This window comes from Ochotona princeps, chromosome 27 (assembly GCF_030435755.1).
Source record: "Ochotona princeps isolate mOchPri1 chromosome 27, mOchPri1.hap1, whole genome shotgun sequence".
In the NCBI taxonomy this organism is placed as follows: Eukaryota; Metazoa; Chordata; class Mammalia; order Lagomorpha; family Ochotonidae; genus Ochotona; species Ochotona princeps.
In genome coordinates this window covers 3,555,003-3,576,417 of record NC_080858.1, presented here as the reverse complement: position 1 = coordinate 3,576,417, position 21,415 = coordinate 3,555,003, and the positions used below count along the sequence as shown (strand labels likewise).

The following is a 21,415-nucleotide window of genomic DNA, read 5'->3' as shown; positions in this document are numbered from 1 at the left end:
TGGTCATCGCTGTGAGTCTCCCAAGTGAGTGGCTGAGACCCGGACATGTGGGTCCTCTTGTGCTACTTTGCCCAGGGTGTTAGCGGGGAGCTAGATTGGAAGTGGAGCAGCCAGGACACAAACCAGTATGCATATGGGATACTGATGTCTCAAGCTCTAGCTTAAAGTGCTGTGCCACCAAGTTGGCCTCATTTGCTTGAGTTTTCATGAGCTCTGGGAGTTTGGTTTCTTTTCTCTAATTGTTCTGTCTTGGAGATGAAGAGTGTGATTTTAAAGTCAGCCGCGATCTTCTGGGACATTGGTGCTCATTTTAGCAGTGCTTGCAGTGGCAGGGACTAGCCTGCATTCCGTGGCACAATCCTGTGTTACCTTCATGGTCCTCACAAAAAAATGTTATTCTAACTAGATTCCTGTATTCATGGACACTGATGCAACATTTGCCAAAGATGAAATTATTCTTCGGTGTGTTAAAATGTATTCACAGTTTGAGTGCTCATAGCCCTCAGTTCATTGATAGTCCAACTAGCAGTTAACCTCCTTTGTAGAGGGCTTCTCGAAGGCTCGATGCTCTCTCAGGACCTGGGCACATTAGGTAGTGTATGCTCACAGAGCCACTGCAGTTGCTACAGGGCTTTTATTTTATTTTATTTTTGCATTTCTTTGGTATTGTTGGACTTTTGTTTGAAAGTGTGCTTATTTTGTACTCTGCCTGTTTGACTGTCAGAAATGTTTGCTTGACCTTCGCGCAGTCCGAAGTCCATCACCCAGGCCCAGTGAGTGGCCGTGCTGGTTGTTGTTCAGGTGGTGTGTTGTTTTGCGTTATCTGAGATGGCGTGGTTTTCTGAGAATAGAGGTTTGGATGAATTCACTTGCACAAGATGACCTGTGTGTCTACATAGTTCTGTGCTTCACATAGCATTGTCTAATCATTCCTTGTGGTAGGTATTCATTGAGTGCCTACTTAGGAATGCCCAGGAAGTGTGCTAGTTACTTTGAGAGATTTTGGGGAAAAGGGTGTGGGAAAGAAAGAGTGGACCAGAGATACACCTGTGAGAAATATAAACTCATGTGAACATGGAGTGTAGGTGCTGCCTTTGTAAGCCTGGACTGTTGGAGGAATGCATTCTGAAGTCTTTCAGCATAGAGAAGCTCCAGGAACAGGGTTGCTGGGGTGGGCATTGTGGCACCACACGTTAAGCTGTCAGATGGCGTGCCCACACTTCCTATTGGATTGCTGTTTCAACTCTTGACCACTGTTTCCGATTTTGCTTCCTGCCAGTGGGCCTGGGAAGCAGCAAATGATGGCTTCGGTACCCAGACCCCTTCTAACCACGTGGAAAACCTGGATGGGTTTGGGATCCTGGCATCAGCGTGGCCCAGTTCTGGCTGCTGGAATCATCTGAGAAGTGTGCCTGTGTATGGATGATGTTCCCCTCGCTCTCCTCCTCTCTCTCCTCCTGCCCCTTCTCCTCCTCTCTCCCGCTCTTCTTTCCTCCCCCTTCCGCTACCCCTCCCTCTCAAGTAAATAAACAAATCTCAAGATAATCAAAAAAATTATAGTAAGAGTAAACTGTTTCTTATTGAGTTGTACTTTATTTGGTGGAATATTTAATGTTAACGAGCATCTTAAATTTAGTGCTTTATACATATATTTAAAAGTATGTAGAAGTATATTTCTGTAGGTTAAGCATTTAAAAAATTATTGGGATAGGAATATGTTCATAATGTATTAGGGGAAAGAGTAAACAACTTTTGAAAGCAGTGCAGATCCCTGTCAGGACTGTATATGGTAAGCCTGGTGTGAAAAGCACAAGCTGTGGAGTCTGTCCGGTGGGTAGTTCTGTCACTTATTATCCAAGCGACCCTGAACAAGTTGCTTTGCTTCTCTTTTTTGAATTTTTTGAGACTTGCTTATTTTATTTGAAAGGCAAGGGAGAGAGAGAGAGAAGGGAAGAGAGAGAGAGCTTCCATCTGCTGGCTCCCTCCTGAAATGGATGCAGCGGCCCGGCTGGGCCACCCTGAAGCCAGGAACCAGGAGCTTCATCTGGGTCTCAGATGTGGGTGGTAGAAGCCCGACAAACACTGAAGCCAGCCTGCACTAAGCAGTGCTCGAGCAGGGAGAGCTCTCGGGCGCAGAGCAGGGACCTGGGTGGGAATTGGAGCAGCCAGGGCTTGTCATTAACAGATGCAACACTCAGCCTGCTCAGCTACAGCACCGGATCCCCTTTGCTTTCATTTTTGTAAAATAACGATGTTCATGGTGCCTTGGGAGCGGGGAACATCAGCATTAAATGAGCTAAAATCTATAAAACATTTATCATGAGGGCTGACATGAGCTAAGCACTGATGGGGTGTGAGCTATTTCATTATTTATAGATATGATGGTATAACATAATATGAACAAATTTTGTAAAATACAAACATCTTTTAAAATGTGAATATCACAATAAAAAATGTTTTGAAAGATAATCCCCAAAATATATTTTCGTAAGTTTTCTAAGATACTTAGAATTGTTTGCTTTTCTGTAATTCCTTTCTTTACTGCTGTCATGAATATACATTTCTAGTATAATAAAGAATGAGATTTAGTCTCAGTGTTCATGTTTTGAATTATTGCATTACAGAGTCTAGAGCTAGTTGTTGGGAAGTTAAGCTACAAAGAAGGTATGATTTTTGTCTTTAAGCTTTTTACAGTTAGTATAGGAAACTTGGAAACTACAGAGGAGCAAGTCTTAAAAACTTGTAAAAGTTTATGACATTTTCTACACATTGTCTTTGACAGATCATATAGTCTATATTTTGAAGTAAATTTATTCTCTTTGTTTTTCTGGGCGCATAGCCGTCAGTGTGCTAGGAAATTTTCTTGTATCTGTCTGCTTTTGTGTAACTGTTTGACATGAACCCTAGGTTTTCAGTGTAAAACTAGGCAGAATAAATCTGGTGCTTCTCCTGGAATAATGAGAGGAAACAGGACAGGAGTGTGTTTCCCGTGGATACTGTGTGGCTCAGAGAATGCCGCCGGGGCCGCGGGGCCGGGTGGAGGCCTCGCCTGGGCTGTCCACCGCGCCAAGAACGGCTGCTGCTCCTGCGTGCCGACAGTAGCCAGAGGATTCATGAAAAATGGGCAGTGTGGAAAACCGCACAGATTTCACATTTTTACACCAAAACAAACTTATTTGTTATTTATTTGAAAAGCAGAGCCATTGAGAGGAGACAGACAGATCTTTCATCTGCTGTGTATTTCCAAATGACCACAGGCCAAAACTGGAGGCCAGAGCCTCTTCCGGGTCTCCTGTGTGGGTGCAGGGGCCCAGGCGCTTGGGCCATCCTCTGCTGCTGTTCCAGGCATGCAAACAGGGAACTGGATCGGAAGTGGGTCAGCCAGCTCTCGATGTAACATCCACAGAAGATGCTGGCTTTGCAGGTAGAGGCTTAACTTGCTATGCCCCAGTGCCAGCTCCTGAACAAGTTTGTTTTTTTTTTTTTTTTTAATTTAAAGGGTGTATTTTTTTATTTGAAAGGCTGAGAGAGGAAGGAACAGAAAATTTTTTATCCACTGATTCTTTTCTCAAATGGTTACAATGGTTGGGCTGGTGCAAATCCAGAAGCTTCTTCTGGATTTCCCCAAAGGGTGCAGGGGCCCAAGCGCTTGAACCAGCCTCCACTGCTTCGCAGGCACATTATTAGGGAGCTGCATTGGACAATAACTGGTGCCCATATGGGTGCTGGTGGTGGCTTTACTGGCTATGCCACAATACCCTTCTCTAAACTTTGCTTTTAATTCCATGTTTATATATCACAGGTTATGATGATATGGGAGAGTTAACGAAAAGTATGAGCATGAGCACATGAAATAGATGCTCACTAGTATTAGTCATTAGGGAAATGCAAATCAAAACAACAGTGAGTTATCATTTCACCAGAATGGGAAATAAGTGTGGCGAAGATGAAGAAGCAGCTATGCTGGTGGGTATATAAAATGGCTTAGCTTCTAAGGAAAATATTTTGGCAAGTCTACAAAAAGTTACACGTTGGTACCAGGGTTCTGATGCAGAAGCTGAAGTCCTGTGTGAGAGCTCCACTTGTGCCAGCTCCCTGACAAAGTGCCTGGGGAAGCAGCGGAAGTCGTGAGTGCTTGGGCCCTGCCATCCGTGTGGTAGACCCAGAAATGTTCCATGCTCTTGGCTTCAGCCTGGCCCAGCCCTGGCTGCCGTGGCCATTTGGGGAGAGGACCAGCGTATGGAAATCAGTCTCTCTCTCTCTCTCTCTCTCTCTCTCTCTCTCTCTCTCCCCTCCCCCTGCAACTCTTTCAAATAAATCAATAAATACAAAAAAGATTACTCCATGGGTGGGAAATGTTACATTTAGAATTGCTGTGGGATTTTACAATTTTACTCCCAGATACGTGCACAGAATAATTGAAAACAGCTATGCAAGCAAGCACATACACATGCCTGCTTATAGCACTAGAATTTTGATAACCAAAATGTGTCCCCTCAATGAGTCTGTGAGGACAAAACACGCTCAAGTGAGAAAGTGGAACAATACGTGAGCCACGCTAGGGAAATTCTAACTTATGAAACACCATGAGTGTACCTAAGACTTGATGCTGATGTTGAGAATCCAGCTACATATGATTCCATTTTTATGAATGTCTAAAGCAAGTGAGTCTAGGAGAAGAATGCTTCTTGGTGGTTGCCAGGCACTTGGGGGAAGGGACAATGATGTTTTACTTTCAATTCATGGAAATTTTTGGAACTAGATACAAGTGATTGTTTTACAGCATTGCAAATATATTGGATGGTACAGAATCATTCACTTTAAAATAGATAATTTTATGTTATGAATGATATTTCAATGAATTTTTTAAAAAAGATTGACTTTTTTAAAATAAAAAGTAAGATTTACAAGAGAAAGAACAAGAGAAAGATTTTCTGGTTCACTCCCCAAGTGGCCACAACATCCAGAGCTGAGCTTCCTGGAGCCAGGAGCTTCTTCCTGGTCTCCCACACAGGTGCGGTGTCCCAAGGCTTTGGGCTGTCTTTGGCTGCTTTCCCAGGCCACCGGCAGGGAGCTAGATGGAAAGTGGAGCAGCCAGGACATGAACCGTCATCCAGATGGGGTCCCAGTGGTTGCAGAGCAAGGAATTAGCCAGCAGGCTACTGCACCGGGCCCGAGTGAATTGTTTCTTAAAACCTTGTGGGTATTTGTTAGTAAAGCAGGTGTTTGTTGTGATGATGGTTATAGTTAACGTTTCTTGAATGTTTACTCTGGACTGAAGGCTTCACAGCTTAAGGGTACATACAGGAACAACAGAAGAGGTGTGTGTATTAAAGAGGTGTATTAATGGGTTTAGAATATTTCCTGTTTAAAATATTGGCTTTAAACTTGTTTTAAAATATTGTTTGAAGGGCTGAGAGAAAGAGAGGAAGAGGGAGGTCTTTTCCCTCTGCTGTCGATGGCCAGCAGATGAAATGTGGGTGGCAGGTCCCAAGGACCGGAGCGCTCAATGGTTACGTCCTAGGAGCTTTAGCAGGAAGTTGTGTCAGAAGCTCAGAGCAGCAGGCCCTCTTCTTCTGTGAGATGCTCATGCCCCCAAGTGATGGCATAACTTGCTGTGCCACAACACACTCCCTATGGTAGTCATTTCCATTAAGGACTTGAGTAGCAAGTAAACTTCCCAGTGTGTGCCAGCCCTCAGCATCTTGCAGAACTGTTTGGGATGCTGCCTTAGGAATGATTTCTAGGCCATGCTGGGACTCCCCAAGAAGCTATCTTACTGATGAGTAATGCTGCTTTGCTAGAGTACCCTGGGCAGCAGGTGGCAGAATCTGTACCCAGCATTGCCATCTGTGAATTAAAACCCTCATGGAAAGTAGAATAGCACATGAGAACAAATGGAATGAGCTCCCTGGCTGCTGCCGTGCAGTGAGGGGCAAACCCCTCCCAACGTGTTTTTCCTGGCTACTCCTCCCCCAGACGCCCTGTCACTGCTGCATCTTGTCTCTTCCGGGTAGTCTCTGTCCCCGACCTGCTCCCACATCTCCCTCCAGGCCTCCCTCAAGGTCTAGTCTACCTCAAGACCGCTTTCCCCAAATGCAGTCCTGACCGTTTCCCGTCCTCAGTGAGCTCCATGTGGCTCTAGGTGTGTGTTACTGACAAGTTCACAAGCGACTGTGGCTGGGATTCAGAACATGGTTGCCCATAGAGAAGGTAAGCTACATCTAAAAATTAAAATGTTTGATAAGAATCTATTAGTTAATGTTAATATTTTAGTGCCATTCAGAATCAGTAATATTTTGAATTCTTAGTAATGTATTTCACCTTGGCATAGCCTAAGCAGTTTTTAAACCATAAAGTATTAGATTTTTTTTTAAAGATTTATTTATTGTATTACAAAGTCAGATACACAGAGAGGAAGATCTTCCGTCCGATGATTCACTCCCCAAGTAAGCCGCAACGGGCCGGTGCGCGCTGATCTGAAGCCGGGAACCAGGAACCTGTTCCAGGTCTCCCACGCGGGTGCAGGGTCCCAAAGCTCTGGGCCGTCCTCAACTGCTTTCCCAGGCCACAAGCAGGGAGCTGGATGGGAAGTGGAGCTGCCGGGATTAGAACTGGCGCCCATATGGGATCCCGGGGCGTTCAAGGCGAGGACTTAAGCCGCTAGGCCATGCCGCTGGGCCCAAGTATTAGATTTTTTTTTTAATAAGATTTTTACAGAGAGAGGAGACAGCGAGAGATATCTTCCATCTGCTGGCTTACTTCCTGGGAATGACTGGAGCTGGACCCATCTGAAGCCAGGAGCTTCCTCCAGATCTCCCACATGGGTGCAGGAACTCAAGGCTTTGGGCCTTCCTCTGCTGCTTTCCAGGTCATACCTTGCTGGATCAGAAGTGAGGCAGCCAGGACACAAACTGGCACGTGTATGGGATACCTGTGCTCGTAGGTGGAGGATTAGCTTGCTGTGCCACTGTACCGGTTCCTGGAACTTAAGAGATTTAACATTTGCTACCTTTATGGGAGATGTACTTTGACTGTCCATCACCAAGTTGATTTCATGACTGATAACAGGTTAGTTTGAGAAGTCCTTAGTGTAAAATGCAGGTGTTTTGGTGTCCTGTGAAGACCATAAGATTGTATAAAAATATGCAATTGCAAGGTTGAGCGTTTGGGAAAACTGCTCTAAACATACGTGGCTTTGTAGCCAGGAGACTAGCTGAAATACGAGGTGGCACCTCAGGAGGTCACTTGGATCAAGCCAGCCAGCCAGGGCCTTGTGGCTGGAGGAGGCTGCTGCAGCAGAGCCGTGAGTAGAGGTGCTTGCTGCAGCTTAGACCCTGCGGTGGAGGTGGCACTCTGGGTGCTGCCTGTGTGGAGTAGGAAGCTACAGGCACGTGGCGCTGTGTCCCTGTGGGAAGGGAACCCAGCATGCAAGTGCTTATTTCTAATTTTCTTAAAGAGCTGAATGGATTCTTGCTCATGCATTAGCCTAGCTGAGTGCATTTTCCTTTCCTGTTGAACCATTAACTTTAAAAATCCCTTCCTTATACCTCTGCTGTTTTGTAATTCCTTTGCCTGTTACGAGCACATTCTTTTTTTTTTTTTTAAAGATTTATTTATTTTTATTACAAAGTCAGATATACATCTTAAAGCACCTCAGATTGGATGTGCATCCTTCGGAGTTTGCCACTGTCACTGTATTATGTCATAGCCACTGTTTGTATAGTAATTGCTGTGTGGCTGGTTGTTAGTTCGACATTTTGATTTCGAAGATCGTATTACATAATCTGTTCCAAATGTCAAACAGTGGCTTCAGTTTCCGAGTGACGAGTGTCAGCTCTCCCTGGTGCTTTGTGTGTGACTGTGTGAGGTGGCCTGGTGGTTTCTGCTGTTGTGTGTGTGTGCCGTGCTTCAACACGTCTCTCCCCAGTCTGGAGATGATCCTGAGATGACCTGATGAGGCTTTTATCTCTTGATTTCAGGTTCGTTTTCATTTTTCTTCTCAAAAAATTTTTATTATTATTATTTTGTTTTTCGTTGCCAACGTTTTACATTTACATGAACCTGAGACTGAATTGGAACCTTGATAATGCATAGGGATTTCCAAAGCAGGCGGCTTTCATACACAGCCTGAGTATATGGAGAAGTATTGGTTCTTAGCTTTAATATGTTTCTAATTAGCATATACTTCAAGAGTTAGCAAATTTCTTAGTTGTAGTATACTAGATGTAGTAGCAGTTTATGATACGTTTATGTGTAGTTGTAATATTATCCTTTTGCCGGGAGACTAAACTGACCTTGAAGTATGTGGGAGGGTGTGTTACAGCAGCACTGTTACAAGTACTAATCTGGGGTGCTGGTTAAGGTACTGCTTGGAATGGTCTCATCTCGTGTCGGGGTATTTGGGGTCAAGTCCTGCGATCACTTCTAATTCCAGCTTCCCGTTAAGGTTTACCACATGTAAAGTACACAGGTCCCTGCCACCCACATGAAAGACCTAGAATTGAAAAAAGAATGCTGACTTGTGTATCTAAGAAGAATGTTGCGTTCATTCTCCTTTATAAGTGCAGTTGTGTCATCTTTAGCAAGCAGAAATTCTATTTTAGTGACCTTGTTTGTGACTATGAAGCAGCTAATAAGTGACAGTGATTTTTGCAGCATTCTGTCTTCATTGCCAAGTACAAGTGTATGTGGTCAGACATTTTAAAAATTTATAAACCTGTGTAGGAAAAATAAGTCCCGTATTTCATTTTGTCATACACGTACCCTATTTTGGTTGTACTTACGTCTATATGTATAGAAGCACACATATACTTTACATTACATTCATTTATTTGATTTATTCATCTTAAAAATACTCTCCCTCTGCCATTTTACTTGAAAGACAGAGAAAAGAGAGACAGCCAAGAATGAGAAAGAGAGAAAGAGCGAGCGAGCGAGCCGTATCTTCTGTTCACTGAACCATTCTCTGGATGCCTACAGCAACTTGGGCTGGGTCAGACAGAAGCCAAGTGTGTAACTCACGTTAGATCTGTTTTGTGAGTGATAGAGTTATTTTGGTATTTTCTGAGTAATTGGGTGGCTTTATGAACACTATGTAATACATGGTCAGTCCCTTTCCTTTTAGTTTGTGGCATTTTTTGGCATTAGTTTGTGATTATAAAACTGTTCGTTGATCTAGTTGTCATTACTTTTTGCCCCCTAGTTCTTGATTGAATTACTCATTACAGGTTTATGATTTTTGTTAAAGGCTCGTTGGGCACGGATAAATTCTCTTGAATATTTGTTTTTCCCTTTTTAAGCTTTATAAATTACACTTTAAAAAATTTGAGAGGTAGAGTTACAGAGGAAGAGAGAGAGAATGAGAGAGAGAGCTTTTATCTGCTGGTTTACTCCCCAAAACGCCACAATGGAAGTGTGTCAGGTGGAAGCCAAGAACTCTGTCTAGGTCTCCTGTCTGGGTCCAGGGACTGGAGCACTTGGTCCATCTTTTGCCACTTTCCCAGGCACATAGCAGGGAACTGGGTTGGAAGAGGAGCAGCTGGGACATGACCTGGTGCCCATATCAATGTTGATGTTGTAGGTAGCAGCTTAGCTTGTTGTGCCACAGCATTGGTCCCAAGTAGTGCTTGCTTTCTTTCTTTCTCTCTTTTCCCCTTTATTTTTATTTTGTTGATGATATTTACATAGTTGCTTAGGGCTCAAAGGGTCAAGAGCTAGAGGAAAGTGGGTAAGAACATGGCTTTCACATTCTCTTTCCCTTCCTGTATCTGGAGGAAGGGAAGTAGTGCTTTCTAACATGGATACTCCGTTATCTTTCCCTTGAAAGTGTGCAGCCAGTTGAAGTGGTAGTGAAAGTTTTTGTGATCACATACCTAGGTATTAATATAATTTTCCATCAACTTTTTAAAAAAATTATTTGTAAGGCAGAGAGAGAGAGAGACATCCTACACCCATGGATTCATTCCTCAAAGGCCCTCAGCAGCTGGGGTGGGGCCAGGCACATTCAGTAGCCAGGAAATCCATCTGGAGTTCCTGTGTGCTGGCAGGGGTCTGAGTTCTTGAGCCAGCACCTGCTGCCTCCCACAGTGCCAATAAGCAGGAAGAGAGGTTGGACTCCAAGTCAGGATTTAATCCCAGGCACTCCCAATGAGGGATGCAGCACCTACACCATACCACCTGTACCTCCACAAACTTGCTAAAGTATCTTGCCACATATGCCACACTGAGTCTAGTATTTTTACATTCAGTTCATTTGATCTTCATTGTAATACATGTACTTTTGGTATGACGCTAAGATAAAAGCACTTAAGATTGATTCTCATAATAAACTGGAAGTATATATCACGTTGTCTCTATGCGTGTCACAGGGCAGAGCTCCATGGAGTTGATTCACCTTGTGTGGGCCCAATGACTAGCGATTTCTCCCCTCCCTCTCTACCCGCAGAACCCACCACTGAGCTCCAATTCTGTGGATTTGATCGCTTCAGATATTCAACATGTACCCTCATTTCAGTTTTACTGCTGACAACACTTGGCTTAGAGAAGATAAGTAAGTTATCCAGGATCACCAAGTTAGCATGTCATTGCTACCATCCAAATCAAGCTATTCTCTCAACTCACCAAAATCAGCACTTGTTTAATAACACCGGGAAATAATATGCTCATAAAACTGAGGCTTAACAAAAGAGAAATAACATGTGAGATCTTTAGCTAGAGAAAGACAGCATGAGTTAGTTAATAAGCAAAAATTTTAATGCAGATAAACTGCTAAAATGTGTGAGAGGTTCTATGTTTAGTTTGTATCTGCAATGAAGGTATATAAACCTTCAAATCTGAATGGATGAAGATGTTCTAATACTTTGTACACAGTTTCCTAAAGGCTATTACATCGAAAATGCTACTTATAGGATTTAAATGTGATAATAAAACATCACGTTGTGGTCAGTTAAACCACCACCTGTGACACCAGGACCCTGTATCAGAATGAGAGTTCAAGTTCCAGCTTTGCTGCTTCCAACCCAGCTCCCTGCTAACACGCCTGGGAAAACAGCAGAGGACAGCCTCTCCAGCTTCTCCCTAGAGCTGCCATCCTGAGTGTGCGCACCGGCTCTTCTTGGAGCCAGTGGGTGTCATTCTCTGTCTAACCATGCCTGCCCCAGTCCTGGATCTCATGCTCACCAGTTGGAGTAGCAACCCAAGAGGGAGGTGCCCACTGTTTCCCTACTGGGCCCCCTTGCACTCCAGATCTTGCAGTCTCCAGGTGTTTCTGCAGTTTAAGTTGACAGAATTAGCCTCACTAGTGGGAACCACAACCCAGCCACGGTAACCGCTTTGCTCCCCAACTAGGCCTGTTCCCAGCCATAGATTGCGCGTGTGCCAATGGTTGCTCTGAACTGCCTTGGCATAGCCCCTCATCTGTATTGGCCTTTGCCTTTGGATGCTGTAGCCTGGGCTGACCTGTGTTGCCCCCAGTCCCAGCTCTCACTGACGGGTGCTAGAACCTGACCCTGCTCAGTCTGCTCCCATCCCTGGCTCATGCAAATCGGTAGGTGTAACAGCCTAGTTCGGCATGACCTGTGCTCCAGCCTGGTTTCTACACTTGCCGGTGACCTAAGGTTTGCTCGGCCCCACCCAGTCTGCCGCCCCTTCCAAAACCAACCCATACATGCTTGCTAATAGATGGAGCTACTCTGCCCAGCCTGCCCATCTCCCAGACCTGGACTATGTGCTTACTAGCAGGAGCTGTATGACTTACTAGGGTTGTTTCCCAAATTCCCCCACTCGGCTCTCCCAGACCCAGATCTCACACATGCCAGTGGGTGCTAGAACCTTGCCCACCTTCATCTTTGCCTTTTTATCAACTAGTGAATGTTGTAGCCCCTTCTGCCCCATACCCTGTTTTAGAATGCTCCTGTGGGTGCTACAGCCTGGACCTGCCCAGCATCAGTACCCGTGTTACCTAACTCAGCCCATCACCACCCCAACTCTTAAGCTAGCCAGTGGGACTTGTATTTCCACAGGGTTTGCTCCCCAACACCACCACCCCCCCCCCGCAAGAATCTACACTCAGACTTGGTTCTCTTGCGTGCTGGTTAGTGTCATGGCCCTGCCTAATGTGACCCATCCCTTCTTCCAATCCTCAGTCAGGTACTGGGATCTAGTCCTGCTAGACTGGCCCGCAGTCCTAGCTTTTGTGTAGGCTGCCATGTGGTTGCCAACAATGTTCCATGCTAGCAATCACAACTCAGGACTCGTGGGAATCCCATGTGGACGATACATGAGTCTGACCCATACAGATCTTCTGGTCTCTCTTCTTCAAACCACCAGTTCTCAGTCCTTTCGCTTACCTGTAAGTACAGTGGCCCTGCTGTTGGGTGTCCTTCAAGATTCATTCTCCTCCTACATGTATGGTGGCTTTACCGTTGATGTTCCCAGGCAGTAGTTCCACTTCTTCAAGTCCCCAGAGCTCACCGCTAGGTGACCAGCAAGTGAAGCCGGTGCTGTTGGCGCACTGGCCGCCTGGGCCAAGATGGCTCTGGTTCTCTTTAAGCAGCCAGTCCAGGCTGCGCCTCTCCCCCAGCAGGCGAAAGCGGCCAGTGAGGTTGAGTGTCTGAGTTGAGGGTCCTGTTTGTGTGCCCAGCCCTGTACCCTGAACTTTTTAAAATTCCCCCATATAGTACGTGTTAACAATTTAGCATTTAGCGATCATACTATTTAGATGTCATTTCACATCTTGTGTTTTTGGATGAAGTTGTCTGTGACAATGTGCTCGTATTCCTAATGTTTCCTATCTTTTTCGGTCCCTTAAGTGCCTGTGGAATACCTTCCTAATCATTTTGAGTGGTGTTTTGAGAACTGTCTTACTTATCTTGCTTTCTATTGACAATAAACACAAGAAATTTAATGACATTTATGAGATTGTTTCAAGTCTTTTTTTTTTTCAAAGGAGCTACAAAGCAGATTGAGGAGAATCATTTCCTGAATGCAGATTGCAGAGTCCTCTTGTGGCTATTTCCAAGCACCTAACCCGAGTCTGCTCTGTTACAGCCGCCTGGAAGTGTCACACTGATTGGGAATTCTGTTTTGTCTTGGTTCTAGCACATGCAGATGACGATCCAGGCTCTCCAGGATGAGCTGCGGATCCAGAGGGATCTCAATCAACTGTTCCAGCAAGACAGCAGCAGCAGGACTGGCGAGCCATGCGTGGCGGAGCTGACGGAGGAGAACTTCCAAAGGCTGCACGGCGAGCACGAGAGGCAGGCCAAGGAGCTGTTCCTGCTCCGCAAGACCCTGGAGGAGATGGAGCTGCGCATCGAGACCCAGAAGCAGACCCTCAGCGCTCGGGATGAATCCATCAAGAAGCTGCTGGAGATGCTGCAGAGCAAAGGGCTGTCTGCCAAGGCCACGGAGGAGGACCACGAGAGAACGAGGCGGCTGGCGGAGGCGGAGATGCACGTCCACCACCTGGAGAGCCTGCTGGAGCAGAAGGAGAAGGAGAACAGCTTGCTGCGAGAGGTGAGTGCGCGCCGTCCGGGCCGTGCTGACCGAGCGCCTGCCTCGTTTCCCTAGTCAATCAGCAGTTTGGCCTCCTTCCCTCGCGGGTCTTCCTGCTGCGGGGAGGAGCCTCGCTGACCTCCGCTCTGATCTGTCTCTGTGTGGGCTGACCCCATCTGGCACGTGTGCTGCCTCCGCCGGTTTCCACCTCCACGCAGCAGGGCCCGAGTTCCGACTTGTTACTCAGCTCGAGGTTTGTTCACAGAGACGGGGCCAAACAGAACCGGGGATGCTAAATGCTGCTCTAGTCTTGAAATGTGAGCAAGAGGATCAGCAGCCACCTCGCTTGAGTTTACGTGTGCTGATAAAGTCCTTGGCAGCAATAATAGATGTTTGCCTCGTGGTTTCCATGGAAACCGTTGCTCTCCTGGAAGTGATCCAAACCCTGTGCTGTCATGGAGGCAGAGCTAGAAGAGATCATAGAGACACACACGGTTACTGTGCTGGAAGGAAGGCTCAGACCTGAGCTGACCTCCCTGGCTACTGATCTTTTTTTGCTTTCCTAGGTCGTCCTCACTTAAATAAAGCACAAAATGATAATTCATCTGATATTTTAAAAGTGGTAGCTGTTGGTAGCTTTTCTAAAACGATCAGATTTCACAACAATTTTCACATCTGAGTAGGGGTTAGCTAGAATCTCCAAATTGTGTTAATCTGCATGCAAATGATTTCTTTTAAGATTTAATTATTTTTTATTGGAAAGTCAGATACACAGAGAGGAGGAGAGACAGAGAGGAAGATCTTCCGTCCGATGATTCACTGCCCAGGCGGCCGCAACAGCTGGAGCTGAGCCAATCTGAAGCCAGGAGCCAGAAGCCTCTTCTGGGTCTCCCACGTGGGTGTAGGGTCCCAAGGCTCTTGGCCATCCTCCACTACTTTCCCAGGCCACAGGCAGGGAGCTGGATGGGAAGCAGGGCCACCGGGATTAGAACTGGCAGCCATATGGGATCCTGGTGCTGCGGCAAGGTGAGGACTTTAGCCACTAGGCTACCACGCTGGGTCCCAAATGATTTCTTTTAAAGTGAGATGTGAGGCAGGAGAATAAAAACAGTAGACATATTTCTAAACCAGCAAAATGGTAACTAATGCAAATTACTCTGGAATGTATTCCTTATGCAGTTTGTCTTAATTATAGTGAGTTTTAGTTTTAAAAAATATCTTTAACAAGATTTGATTTTTTTTATTGGAAAGGCAGATCAGATTTACAGAGAGAAAGATCTTCCATCTGCTGGTTCACTCCCCAAATGGCCACAACGGCCCGAGTCAGGAGCCAGGAACGTCTTCCAGGTCTCCCATGTGGGTACATGGTCCCAAGGCTTTGGGACTTCTTTCACTGGTTTCCCAGGCCACAAGCAGGGATTTGGATGGGAAGTGGAGCATCCAGGACATGAACCAGAGGCTTGAGACTGCTGGCTCCTGGCTTCAGATGGGCTCAGCATTGGCGTTTATAGCCACCTGGGAAGTGAACCAATGGAGCGAAGATCCTTTCCTCTCTCCTTTCTGTAAATCTGCCTTTCTAATAAAAACAAATCTGGGCCCAGCATAATTGCTCAGTGGCTAAATCCTTGCCTTGCATGCGTTGCGATGCCATGTGGGCGCTGGGTCCTGAGCTGGCTGCTCCTTGCATGGGAGCTGCTCCTCACACTGTCCTGTAAGGTTTTGTGTTGCTTTGCTGTAGCGGATTTTCCCCTGGTTAATGGAGGCTCGAGGACATCTGTTGGACAAATGAGGAATTGCAAGCAGGACTTCGGTAGCACTTAGGGCTTGTGCTTGAGTTTTAGTGCACTTTAGTGAACAGGTGATTCTGTTAATTCACCAAAGTGTGAGACCTAAATTTTGCTCTCATTCTTTTTTGGCAAAAGGTTGAATGAGTTGATCAGTTGGCCATGCAAGTTTTGATCCTCAATGCATATGTGTATCAAGTGTTATTTAAAGGTCAGCTACGTTTCAAACCTATATGTACTATTTTAATGTAGGTAGATGCTTTCATGATAATCAAAAAAAATTTGAAAACATTTCATTCTGTTGCTATTTTTTGCTCTTTTCAATATTTCAGTTACCAAACCTTGTTATTACTATAGCAGCTATCGTGTAAGGATGTACAGGAGTTGAACATGCTAAAATTGAATACATTGTAGGCCAAGAATTCTGAATTAAGTAGCACGTCTGAGGAATTATAGAATCTGGAAGCAGTGAACTCAGGATGTTTGAAAAAGAGAGATGAGGGGAGGTGTGAAAAGAGAAAAGCAGACACAGTAAACAGCAGAAATCAGGAAAGGAAGAGGACCCAGTCAGGTGGATGTGTTGCTGTGATTGTTGAAAATGAAGATTTGCATACTTCCGTGGGCAGGTGTCTCCTCCTCCTCGTTCTGTTGAGTCATGTGTCCTTCGTGCGCATTGTTACAAGAAGATGTGTCTTTTTCTGCTTAGTACCGTTCCCGGAGATGGTGAAGGGTGGAAGCATACTGCACTTTGACCTAGGCGGAGTTAGGATACTGAAAAAGCCATGAGGGGTCTTTTCCATTTTGCTACTCTTTCTTTCTTTCTTTCTTTTTTTTTTTTTAAATGATTTATTTATTTTTATTGGCAAGTCAGATACACAAAGAGGAGGAGAGACAGAGAGGAAGATCTTCCGTCCAATGATTCACTGCCCAGGCGGCCGCAATGGCCAGAACTGAGCCAATCCGAAGCCAGGAGCCAGGAGCTTCTTCTGGGTCTCCCATGTGGGTGCAGGGTCCCAAGGCTTTTGGCTATCCTCAACTGCTTTTCCAGGCCACAGGCAGGGAGCTGGATGGGAAGTGGAGCCGCCGGGATTAGAACTGGCAGCCCAGGACAACCTAGAATTTGTTGGGTGTGGGGGTGGGACAGGGTGTTGACTTTGTGAAGAGAGTTCACAAATAATTGAGTTCTTCTGTTCTTGAATCAAGTATGCCATGGGACTGTTTCAATGGCTCAGTGGCTAAATCCTCATTTTGCTAATGCCAGGATCCCATATGGGAGTTAGTTTGTGTCCCAGCTGCTCCACTTCCCATCCGACTCTCTGCGTATACTCTCGGAGAGCAGTAGAGGATGACCCAAAGCCTTGGGATCCTGCCTGCACCTGCATGGGAGACCCGGAAGAGATTCCTGGTTCCTTGCTCCTGGCTTCAGATCAGCTCAGCTTCGGCTGTTGCGGCCACTTGGGGAGTTTACAAGTTTATGGAAGATTTTTTTTTCTCTGTAAGTCTGCCTTTCCAGTACAAATAAATAAGCCCTTTTTAAAAAAGGCGTGCCAAAGTCTGAAAAAGAAAATACTACAGAAAAGCAGAAACTTGAATGTTTGCTTCTGGAGTTTTTTGTTTTGTTTTGTTTTTAAGATTTATTTACTTCCATGCTTTTTAAAATGTTTAATTTAAAATAATAGAGTGAGGAAAAAACGAGATGGCGTATTAGGGTAAGGACACATTTAAACAGATGGAAAATCATTAGCCAGGGTGGAGTAGAACGGCTGCGATCCTGGGAAACGGAAAAGGACAGGCCAAAGGCAGAGGGATGCCTGTGGGCATGGGGAAGCAGCAGAGACCGCGGGGCAGTGTTGTGGTGACCATCAGAGCTCCACCAGTGACCAGGTGGGAAGGGGAGTTCACCGGGTGCTCAGGAGGTGAACCAGACATAGAACTGCCCATCCTGCTGATTTACTTGATTTGACCACAAGCAGAAGCAGAGTGGGAGAGCCCCAACCGATGGCTGCAGGAAGAGTGGATTTCATAGCTCAGACCCCCACCAGTACCACATCTTGTGCCCTTTTGTATACTGAGGAAAAGGCCTTGGGCCTCGATGGACTGCGGTGAGCTGCACATGTGCTAAGCCGGGAGCGAGCTCATTTTTGGCCTGACACATTACACTGGTCCCACAGGGAAAACAGTACTGACTTGGCATTCTGCAGATTCTACCCAGGATAGGTCTAGGTGGCCCTGATACCTACTGGCCAGCAGGCCCAGATCCCCACCAGTGCCACATCGAGTGCTGTTTTGCATGCTGAGGAAAAGGTTGTGGGGTTCTGGGGGAACAACAATGAGTTCCACATATGCTGAGCTAAGAGAGAACTCAAGTCAGGCTCAACACATTGCACTGGTTCCATAGGGAAAACAGTACCGGCTTGGTATCCTACAGGTTCCACACAAAATAGATCTGGGTGGCCTCCAGACCTGATGGCCAGGAGGTTCTGGCAAGACCAGCTCTGCTGACAGTCCCGTGATTCAGGACAGCTTGAACCAGGAGTGGGAGAAAGGCTGTGCAGGGAATGGTACAGCCATAGCATAGGATGACAAGGGGTAGAAAATAGTGAGCTAGCAGCTGGGGCTAAGGAGACCATGGTGGAAGCCTCGCACAAGAGCCTGGGACTGAAACTTGCTGGAGGGAGTGATGTAAGTGGCTGCAAAGACCCAGGTACCGAATGAACGCAGTCAGTAAATTGACCTGTAGACGAATGGACAACACAGCTTAGAAACTTTCTGTAAGGAGAGGAATCTGCTAACCAGAATAGCAATGACCAAGAGCAAAAGAAGAGACAGAGGTACGATGAATGTTACTGCTGCCTCCCTACTAAAGGAGCAAAGGCCTTTGTCAACCTCAGAGTGAACTGAGGAAGACATCAAGGAAATGGAAGATAAAACATTTTAAAAACTTATCAAACTTCTTAACAATAACGAGAAGCACATAGAGGAGGTCAAGGAATTTAAGGAATATGTCACACAGGAAATAGCAACACTGAAACAAAATCAAGGTGAATGATTAGAAATGAAGGACACAGTGGAGTGAATTAAAAATCCAGTGGAAAGCCTCAATAGTAGAATGAGTGAGGCAGAAGAAGGAATCCCAGAATTGGAAAACATTTCCTTCAACAATGGGGGAAAAATAAAAAAGCTGAAAGAGGAACTGAATCAAGCTAAGAAAAGTATTCAGGAATTAAGGGACACTGTTTAAAGGCTGAATATAAGAATTGGGGGAGTTCCAGAAGGCACAGAAAGAGAAGTTGGGTTTAAAGATACGTTCAGTGAAACAGTAAAGGAAAAATTCCCTAATTTGGAAAAAGAATTGGGAAACAGAATAGAGGAAAGGCAACGGAACTCCCAAAAGGATTGACCAAGAGTGCTCTTCACCACAATACGTGATAATCAGTTAAACACAATGAAAGACCCTTAAATATGCAGGTGAAAAAAAATCAGTTAACATATACAGGAGCCCCAGTCAGGCTCACAGATGACCTCTCAGTGGAAATTCTACAGTCCAGAAGAGAATGGAGTGACATATTGCAGATTCTAAAAGGGAAAAGTTTTCAGCCCAGAATAACGTATCTTGCCAGAATAACACATCCTGCAAAGCTTTTCTTTGTCTTTAAAAATGAAAGAAAATTCTTCCACAGTAAAGGAAAGCTCAAATAATTTGCCTCTTCCAAACCTGCCCTACAAAAGATACTTAAAAATGTTCCCTTGATAGAAAAAAGGAATACCAAAACGAAAGGCAAACATGGAGAATGTCCCAATAAATCAACAAAAGAAGACTAAATTAATGAACAACCCATTGTTAAAATGACAGGACCAAATTACTTCTTCTCGCTATTAACCCTGAATAGAAATGGTTTAAACTCATCAGCCATGTGTCAAAACCCGTCTGTTTGTTGCCTGCGTGAGACACATCTCATGGACAAAGGTATACAGAACCTGAAAGTGAAAGGATGGAAAAAGGTATTCCAGGCTAATGGAAAAGAAGAACGAGCTGGTGTAGCCATTCTTACATCAGATGATATAGACTCTGACATGAAAACTATTAGAAGCAATGAGGAAGGACATCACATAATGATCAAGGGACCCATTCAGCAAGAAGAGATCACCTTACTAGTTTCTTATGAAACTTACCCGTTTCTTTTCCTCTCTAATTTTACTTGTTTATTCTCTCTTGCATTTCTTTGCTAGTCTGGCGAAAAGTTTGTTTTGCTCATCTTAAAAAAAAATGGCTGTTTCTTGTCACAATGTGTAGTTTTTTAGTTTCAATTCCATTTCTTTTTCTTGTGACTTGTCACGCCACCTCCAGTGGAGCCTGCGTGAGAAATCGCTGGGCCGAGGCGGAAGCTTCAAGGAAGGATGCCTCCTGGATTCGGCTGCATCTCTAGTGGTCTTGGCATTCCTGGCTGTACTCTCTTTACTCTTATCTTTATGGCTGGAATAATATTGTTTATGTGCGGCAAAGGCTCAATGTTCCTTTATAATTCTATGAAGCCTTCTGACAGGAGACTGGATAAGGATAGCAAGCAGTATAGGATAAAAACCATTAAGTCACTAGCTTTAGTAAACCTACCTAGGACTATTTTTGAGAATTCCTAAAAAGAAGATTATAGTAGAAATCTATAGCTTAAAAAGCCATACAGGAAGAAAAGCTAAGAAAAATAGACAAGTTAATATTAAAACCAATGTAAGGCACAAAACACAGTGAGAGCTAACCGCTTAATGATTAAAACTGCAGCTGGTGCCAAACCGCGTCCACAAGAAACAGCAACTGCAGTCTGTCACCAGGCTATTAGAGAACAATCTTTTTTCGTCAGACCCGTTTACCTCCCTGGAATAATTGTTTGTAGAAATGTAACCACATGAATAAGCAAGAAAATGTCCCTTTGCAATAATCTATTGTATATAAACTGATGCCTTGCTTTTGCAAAATGCACTCAGATACAACTGCCTTGAGTTGTCGTGTCTGTTTGTCACTCGCCGAATCCTTGCCCACCGTTCCCGGGGTCCTGTTCCCGTCGGACTGATTGCTCCCAGCCGAGCCGGTCCGTCGCAACTTGTATCATTTCTTGCTTCCTGTTCATTTTTCTTTTTTATTAAGTCCTTGAGATGCATTATTAGATCATTTGTTTGAGACGTCTAGATTTTTTTGTAAGCACCTGATGTTATTAATGTCCTTTTTAATGCTGTTTTTGCTAAATCTCATGGGTTTTGATGTTTTGTTTTTATTTCCATTTCTTCAAAGAGTTTTTTTATTCAGTAGCATTTTATTTAACTTCATGCTGTGTACATTTTCTGTTCTTCCCATTTTTGATTTTGTTTTATAGCTTTTCATTTAAGCAGATGTATACAACTGTGTAATAGATTATCATATCCAGATGTGAAGATACAATACAATATGCATCTCTACTTCCAAATCAAAGATAGACTCTCAATGAAACTGTTAAATATATCTTGACAATAGGATGCTGGGCTGTCACTGTTCATACCTTCAGTGCCAGGACACACTTACATAGCAGAATGATGGACTTATGACTGTTTATGAAGAACTATACTACTATAATAATATAGGGGAAATCAGTGGGGGTAGGGAGGGAATTTTGGTGAGGGGGAGGGGAAATTCCAGAATCTTTGTAACTGCATCATAAAATAATAAAAAATAATTTTAAAAAAAGGCAACAAAAAATGCAGAGAGAAGGAGTGACAGAAATAGAGACTTATCTTGGGGAGTGGCTCACTCCCTGTATCAGCTGAGACTGGGCCATTAAAAACCAGGAGCTGGAAACACCATGCAGGTCTCTCAAGTGGGGTGGCAGGGCCTCAGCACACGGACCGTCTGTCACTGATCTCCCAGGTGCATTAGCTGGGATCTCGGAATTGGACATTGACCAGTCGGGACTTGAACTGGTGGTGTTACGGATGCTGGTGCCACAGGCAGCCTCAACCTTCAAGTTGGCCCTGCTGAGTTTAACTCTAATCATTGTTCTTTATTAATGAGAGAAGATGAACACATTTTCTATTGTCAGATACAATTGGTCATTGGGACAAGATTGGGATAATGAAGTCTGATTGTGTGTGTGTATGTGTGTGTGTAA

The 21,415-nt window shown here is 44.8% G+C and overlaps 1 protein-coding gene across 10 annotated transcripts in view; it reads left to right on the top strand.

Annotated features, from left to right (window-relative positions):
• The window catches only part of ERC1 (ELKS/RAB6-interacting/CAST family member 1), a 317,123-nt gene that overhangs the window by 45,987 nt on the left and 249,721 nt on the right, over positions 1–21,415 (top strand). For all 10 annotated transcript variants that reach the window (XM_058656089.1, XM_058656090.1, XM_058656085.1 and 7 more), the window contains exon 3: positions 13,102–13,518. In XM_058656089.1, the coding sequence (XP_058512072.1) occupies positions 13,102–13,518 (417 nt within the window). The remainder of the gene's footprint in view (positions 1–13,101; positions 13,519–21,415) is intronic.